Raw genomic sequence first — 8,013 nt, 5'->3', positions numbered from 1 at the left:
AATATTCCGCTGCATGTTGTCCGATATATTGTAACATCTGGCACAACATTTAATTTTGATAAAACACAAATTCACTATTTTACATCTTATACTGATGTCGGACAAAATAACTCTTACATCTATAATGCTAGTAATTATTTGAATATTATAAAGTAGAAAATATACTTGAATAAGAATTTTTTAGACCAAGGGATGATTACGATTTAAGAATTTATACAAATTCAACCAACTCAATTGAAATGAAGTTATAATATGATCGATAATTAACATAAGATTCCGCATTCGAAAAATGATCGAACTAAACATGTTTTACATATTATTGTTTCATTTAACATTTTGCTCGACTTTTATATATATATATATATATATATATATATATATATATATATATATATATATATATATATATATATATATATATATATATATAATCATCTTATCTCACGAATCAAATAACGATTCTTTTGATAAACAGATTAGTAGGTACCATCCTTCTTCATTATACAAAATATTAGTTGGCCCTCCTTAAATTACATTGGGCTTATTTAATAATTCTTTGGAGAATCAAACAATCAGAAATAAATGAGCCAAAACATATATGAGTTGTTCAGCCATAAATTATTAAATGGGCTACGAAATGACATAATTGTTGTCACGCCCCGAGACCGGGGTTAGTCGACACCGGCGTTATCTCGCAATCACATAACTGCAAGACAACTAGCCTCGTAGTACAGCATATACCAAACCAGTTTATTATCATAAATTTCTCAAAAGTTCAACGTCTTTACAACTCAGAAAGAAATGGAAACATGCGGAAGCGTAAATACGAAATACTGAAAACATAAGACTGAATAATAAATCGGTCACGAATCAGCCTGTTTCTTCACCATCCCCAAAAGTGTTCTTGCTCCTCATCCTCAATTTGATTCTCATCCTTATCTGGGTGGGAGAGTAAGGGTGAGTATTTCGGGGAAAATACTCAGTAAATGGGGGGGCCAATCGGACATGAAAAATATCGAGGTTATACATATACACGAATTATCACAATTTCAATATTTAGCATGTCGAATCAGATACAAGAAAAAGACAACGGATACAGCACTGAAATCATCTCATTTTCTATGGTTTTTAACTGATCAGTCCCCTATATGTTACTCCTCTAAGGGGCGAGGCCAAAGGAACGGTTATTATAACCCACCGCATCAGGGCCTAAACAAAGATTTCAAAGTTCGGAATTTCCTTTACCATTTCTAAATCGAATCATTACAGTGCTTTTACAAATACTCAACATGCTTTCAATAAACGAAATTCCAAAAGGGTTACATACGAAGCAGAACGAATATATCATGCCGATATCATTTTCAAAGTCATAGCTATTTTCGAAATATATTATGCCAAATGAAGTAGTAGCAAAAACCCACTTACAGTATTTTGATTGCTCAAAGAAACGTAAACACGAACGGCGAGATTGCGGCAGAGCTTATAGAGGGCGAAGAGCTTCGAGACTACAGTGTTGCTAGAGAGGATTTCGAGAGTGGATGTGCCAATTCGAATGAGGAGCCCTCCTTTATATAGGCACGAACAACCTTCTACAAGGTAGGCTCCAGTCGCTCCATGAATTACGCTGCGTTGATGGCTCCCTGAATGACGCTGCGTTGATGGCTCCATGAATGACGCTGATGGCTTGATCAAAGGGTTGGTTGCATTAACTTCTCCCGGATGAAGGTGGCCACTTTTTGGTTCAAAGTGCTCACTCGATTTTCATGCTGAAATGGAGTGATTTCGGCTGGAGTGATTTCGGCTGGTGCATGGTGTTCACATTCTCCCCTCCTTAATGTAAGTTTCGTCCTCGAAACTTGGATCATCTTGTCCTTCGAAAAGGTAAGGGTAATGGTTTCTCATTTTCTCTTCGAATTCCCAAGTGGCTTCTCTTTCGGTGTGATTGGACCATTGTACTTTGACGTATGGAATCGTTCGTCGTCTTAGCACTTGGTCCTTGGCATCCACAATTCTGATCGGGACTTCCTTATAAGTAAGGCCTTCATTCAAGTCTCCCTCGATTAAGAGTGGTTCAGCTTCGAGGATGTGGCTTGGATCCGAAACATATCTTCTTAGTTGTGACACATGGAAAACATTATGGATTCTAGACATACTCGGTGGGAGTGCCAATCTGTATGCAAGTGTCCCCACTTTCCCTAGAATTTCAAAAGGTCCAACATATCTAGGGTTCAGTTTCCCGGGTTTGTTGAATCGAACCACACCTTTCATTGGTGATACTTTCAAGTATGCTTTATCTCCCGCTATGAATTCCACTGGTCTTTTTTTTCAAGTCAGCCCAACTTTTCTGTCGGTCTTGTGCCACTTTAAGTCTCTCCTTGATTGTAGCGATTTTATCCACTGTTTCTTGGATCAATTCGGGTCCAGTGATGGCCTTTTCTCCTACTTCGTCCCAATATAGTGGTGACCGACATTTTCGCCCATACAGAGCTTCATACGGCGCCATTCCGATGCTGCTGTGAAAACTGTTATTGTAAGCAAACTCAATCAGAGGCAGATGTTCACTCCAATTACCGCTAAAGTCTAGGGCACATGCTCTCAGCATGTTTTCTAAAGTTTGAATTGTCCTCTCTGTTTGACCATCGGTCTGAGGGTGGTAGGCCGTACTGAGGGTGACCTTAGTTCCCATGGCTTGTTGAAAACTTTTCCAAAAACGAGATACAAACCTCGGGTCTTTGTCTCACAATATACTGACTGGGACTCCATGTAATCGTACGATATTATTCATGTACAACGTGGCTAGCTTGTCCAAATTATAGTTCATGCGGACTGGTAAGAAATGCGCAGATTTTGTGAGTCTGTCTACGATTACCCAGATGCCATCATGGCTTTGTCTAGACTTTGGTAACCCAACCACAAAGTCCATGGAGATGTGTTCCCATTTCCATTCTGGAATTTCTAGAGGTTGAAGAAGTCCTCCAGGCCTTTGGTGCTCTGCTTTGACCTGTTGGCACACAAGACATTTGGAAACAAATATCGCAACATCCTTTTTCATTCCACTCCACCAGAAATTCTTCTTTAAGTCTCTGTACATCTTGGTACTGCCAGGATGGACTGAAAATTTCGACTTATGTGCTTCTGACATTACTTCTTTTCGAAGGTTATCTACGTCTGGTACGCACAATCGTCCTTTCATCCAAAGGACTCTTTTGTCGTCGATCTGAGTATCTTGAGACTTTGCTTCCTTAGCTTGTTCCTTAAGTTTTGCTAGAACTGGGTTTCGATCCTGGTTCAACTTGACGATTTCTCGCAGACATGGTTGAGCGGAGAGTGCAGCTAAGGTCACCTTATTCATATTCCTCCGACTCAAAGCATCAGCTACTTTGTTTGCCTTGCCTGGATGGTAGCTTATAGTCAAGTCATAATCCTTCAACAGCTCAATCCGTCGCCTTTGTCTCATATTTAATTCTTTTTGGGTGAACAAGTATTTGAGGCTCTGGTGGTCCGTGAAGATTTCGCACTTGGAGCCATAGAGATAATGTCTCCATATCTTCAAAGCAAAGACGACTGCTGCCAGTTCGAGGTCGTGAGTGGGGTAATTTCGTTCATGCGGCTTCAACTGCCTTGAAGCATAGGCAATCACTCTTCCTTCTTGCATGAGTACACATCCCAACCCTTCCTTCGATGCGTCACTGTAGATGGTGAAATCCTTATCTTCAGTAGGCAAGACTAACACTGGTGTAGACGCGAGCTTTTCTTTCAATGTCTGAAAACTTTTCTCGCAGTTGTCATCCCAAATGAATTTAGAATTCTTTTGAGTAAGCCTTGTTAATGGTACGGCTATGGAAGAGAATCCTTCAACGAATTTCCTGTAATAGCCCGCCAATCCAAGAAAACTTCTAATGTCTGTGGCGTTTCTCGGTTTCGGCCAATCTAGAATTGACTCCACTTTCTTTGGATCTACTGATACTCCTGCTTCCGATATCACATGCCCTAAAAAGGATACACTGTTTAGCCAGAATTCGCATTTCTTGAACTTGGCATAGAGTTCTTTCTCTCTTAAGGTTTGTAGAGTGAGGCGGAGATGCTCTTCGTGATCTTCCTTGCTAGGAGAGTAGACAAGGATGTCATCAATGAATACCACTATGAATCGATCCAGAAACGGCTTGAATACTCTGTTCATTAGGTCCATAAAGGCTGCTGGTGCGTTTGTCAGACCAAAAGGCATCACCGTGAATTCGTAGTGTCCATACCTTGTCCGAAAGGCCGTCTTTGGGATGTCTTCAGCTCTGACCTTCAATTGGTGGTAGCCCGTTCTCAAATCCAATTTGGAAAACACTGTGGCTCCCTTAAGCTGATCAAACAGGTCATCTATCCTTGGAAGAGGGTACTTGTTCTTGATAGTGATCTTATTCAATTCCCTATAGTCAATGCACAGTCTCATGCTCCCATCTTTCTTCTTGACAAAAAGTACTGGAGCTCCCCATGGAGACGCACTTGGTCGAATCTGCTTTTTGTCTAGCAATTCTTGAAGTTGCTCTTTTAGCTCCTTAAGTTCAGCTGGTGCCATTTGGTATGGTGCCTTGGAGATGGGTGCCGCTCCGGGCACTAAATTGATTTCGAACTCAATTTCACGGTCCGGGATTGTCTCTGGTAGTTCTTCCGGAAAGACGTCTGGGAATTCTCGCACGATAGGGATATCCACTGGTTTAAGTTCAATCTCTTCCTCCACTACGTTAATCATTGCTAGATAGATATCTGCTCCGGATTTCACGGCTTTCCATGCTTGGGATGCGGAAAGAAGTGACTTCCGTTCCTTGGATTTGCCATGATACACGACCTCTTTTTGGCTCGGGGTTCGGAGCCTAACGCTCTTTCCCTTGCAATCTACCATCGCATTGTTTCTTGCTAGCCAATCCATTCCTAAGATGATGTCGAATTCCACCATTTTTAGTTGTATCAATTCTGCTTGGAACAGGTGCTCATGGATGCAGATCTTACACTGTCGGTGTACTCTATGTGTTTCGATTGTCTTACTAGTAGGAGTTGCTACTCTAAATGGTTCGACTAGTAATTCAGGTGTAAGCCCTAGTTTCTTAGTGAATCTTTTAGATATGAATGAATGAGTAGCACCACTGTCAAACAACACATAAGCTGGCATTTCATTGACAAAAATGGTACCTGCCACGACATCGTTTGCATCATCTGCTTCTTCTTGGGTTATTGCAAACACACGAGCGTTGGGCTTATTCTCCCTTGGTTTGTTGGGGTTAGCATCGGCATTAGGCTTTGTACTTCTCTTCAATGGCTCGGGGCAATTAGCAATTCGATGCCCTAATTTCCCACAATTGAAACATGCTCCCGTCTGTCGGTGGCATTCTCCAGAATGACGGTTATTACATTTGGGGCACATCTTTGGTTCTTGGTAAGATGGGTGGGACGAAGCACCTTTGAAGGGTCCACTGGACTGATTCGGTCTCTTGAATGGTGGCTTCCCTTGAGATGGCTGTCCAGTAAGAGGCCGTTTATTCTTGTTCTCGTCCTCCCGACGCTTGATGTCGGTCTCAGCTCTTATTGCAGCTCCCATTAAATCAGCAAAGCTCGTAGGTTGATAAACTGCTAAGAATGACTGAATACGGCTGCTCAATCCCTTTTTGTATCTGTGCATTTTCAGAACTCCATCTGCCATGATTGTCGGGGCATAAGTTCCGAGGTCATTGAATCGGGAGGTGTAATCTACCACTGACATGCCTGGTGTTTGCGAGAAGTTCTCAAACTCGCTCAATTTCTGTAGTCTGACTTCTGCTGGGAAATATTGTTTGAGAAAGACATCTCTGAATTGTCGCCAAGTGATTGCTCCGGCGGCTGTCAGGGTAGGTGAGACTGTTTCACACCACTTGCTCGCCTTATCTTCCAGGAATGGTGTTATTACCTCTACTTTGAGTGCCTCGGGTATCTCTAATAATCGCAGCTGGGTTTCCACACTTTTCAACCAGTTCTGGCTACTTTCAGGGTCGGCGTCTCCCTTGAACACTGGGCAACGGTTCTTACGAAGAGACTCGTAATGGTACTTGATTCCATTCTGTGCCGGTGGTGGTTGAGGCTGCTGATTACCGTTACCATTGGGGTTTCCCAAGCCCTGGATAGTTGTTGCCACTATGGTGGCTATAGCCATCAAATTTGCTTGGCTCAGGCCCATTCTGGGAGGTGGTGGCGGTGGATTTCCGTCAGGATTCGGGTTCTCATTATTGTCATTGTGGTTGTTGGCGTACCGTGGGTTGCGATTGGCTCGTGGAGGTCTTCCGGCCATTTCCTACAAGTGTACAAGTTTCTAAGATATTTGTTGCACAAATTTGATAGAATGCATTGAATAATTTGTGCGAAAATAAATTGATGCCAACAAGTAATCGAAATAACAACTTTTATTGATTTCTCAAATAAACATAAACAACTGAATGGGAATTTATTGGAATGGAAAATGGCGACAACGGAAATAAACTAAAAATGGTTCACTAAAATATTCTAATCTGATATCTCTCCATTCCCCACAGCTACGTCAGGTGGGGCTTCTTCCTCCTCAGAATCCTCCTCCGGCATCTCCGGGTCTAAAAACTCTGCCAGCTGCATCTGCAGACTTTGATTCTCCGATTCTAATTCAGCAATCTGTTCCTTATGAGTCAGAATCTTCCCTATTGCGTTGTCCAACTCATTCTTTGCACGCGCGCAGTTGGCTTGATCCTTCTGAATGAGTGCCTTCTCCCTTGCCTTCCTTTCGTCTATCTCCCTTGATAGCCTTTGGTTATTTTCTGACAATTGCATGACCACCTTCCACGACTCTTCCATTCTCTCCTTATCTCTTACCCGTGCGTGACGAGCTTCAGCCAATTCTACGGTACGTCGGTCCAATTCATCCATAGCTCGTTTGGTTTGGCCCCTCGTCAGTTGTAAGGACTCTCGCAGTTCGCCGTTATCTTCATTAACGAGTTGGAACATCTCATATACCTGATCGATCCTCTTTTCTGCTGCCAATAGCTTGGAAGTCAGATCCTCCACTTGCTTCCTCCTCTGCATATTGCTAGCTCTCAGCCTCCTAACCGTCCTATCGTGGCGTGCTGGAGCCAACTCATCTAAACGTAGAAGGGACTGGGCGCGCGGGCGAGGTCGGGGACTGTCTAGTTGGAACGTCTCTCTATGAGTAATCGAAGCTACACTCTTACGGGCAGTCAAACGTGTGCGAGCCATTTCCTGGAAAAAGAAGAGAAATGCTCAGAATATCAACAATAGGCCAGAATAAAAATGTCAGAGTCGTATAGAGTCAAATAACGGAAAATAGAGAAAACTTTTCGAAAATTTCCAAAAATGGAAAGTTTCGAGATAGACATATGGATCCGAAGTATATGTCGAGAGGATTCCAGAACAGTTGACGGAATCGAATTCGGAGTTTCCTACGAACAGTTATAGGAGTTACGAAACTTTCCTAAAACGGCAAAATCGAGGTTTCGGAGGCCTAAACGAAGGAATTTCGCGATTTTTCACTGGGGCTCCCGATAGGGTCGGGAGTCTTGATCGTTGGTCCGTTTCAGAGGGGAGAGCATTGGCCGATTTATAAAATTCCACCGAAATTTTTTTGAACATTTTCCTTCCCCAACCGGATTATGAACCTGGCTGCTCTGATACCACTTAAATGTCACGCCCCGAGACCGGGGTTAGTCGACACCGGCGTTATCTCGCAATCACATAACTGCAAGACAACTAGCCTCGTAGTACAGCATATACCAAACCAGTTTATTATCATAAATTTCTCAAAAGTTCAACGTCTTTACAACTCAGAAAGAAATGGAAACATGCGGAAGCGTAAATACGAAATACTGAAAACATAAGACTGAATAATAAATCGGTCACGAATCAGCCTGTTTCTTCACCATCCCCAAAAGTGTTCTTGCTCCTCATCCTCAATTTGATTCTCATCCTTATCTGGGTGGGAGAGTAAGGGTGAGTATTTCGGGGAAAATACTC

At 42.5% G+C, this 8,013-nt stretch overlaps 2 protein-coding genes across 2 annotated transcripts; both read right to left on the bottom strand.

Moving 5' to 3' along the window:
* Positions 1-1,815: 1,815 nt before the first annotated feature.
* LOC140840951 (uncharacterized) lies at positions 1,816-2,686 on the bottom strand. The gene is made up of 2 exons (XM_073208089.1): positions 2,341-2,686; positions 1,816-2,195 (listed from the first exon to the last, which is right to left on the bottom strand). The coding sequence occupies exons 1-2, from the start codon at positions 2,684-2,686 to the stop codon at positions 1,816-1,818; spliced, it is 726 nt and encodes a 241-aa protein (XP_073064190.1).
* A 269-nt stretch (positions 2,687-2,955) lies between these two features.
* Positions 2,956-6,307, bottom strand: LOC140840950 (uncharacterized). The gene is made up of 4 exons (XM_073208088.1): positions 4,472-6,307; positions 3,672-4,405; positions 3,090-3,620; positions 2,956-3,001 (listed from the first exon to the last, which is right to left on the bottom strand). Exons 1-4 carry the CDS (start codon positions 6,305-6,307, stop codon positions 2,956-2,958), a joined length of 3,147 nt encoding a protein of 1,048 aa, XP_073064189.1.
* Between the last annotated feature and the right edge of the window lie 1,706 nt (positions 6,308-8,013).

Source organism: Primulina eburnea, chromosome 9 (assembly GCF_022965805.1).
Source record: "Primulina eburnea isolate SZY01 chromosome 9, ASM2296580v1, whole genome shotgun sequence".
Classification (NCBI taxonomy): domain Eukaryota; kingdom Viridiplantae; phylum Streptophyta; class Magnoliopsida; order Lamiales; family Gesneriaceae; genus Primulina; species Primulina eburnea.
The sequence above is the reverse complement of the archived record's forward strand: the minus strand, read 5'-3'. Positions and strand labels throughout refer to the sequence as shown.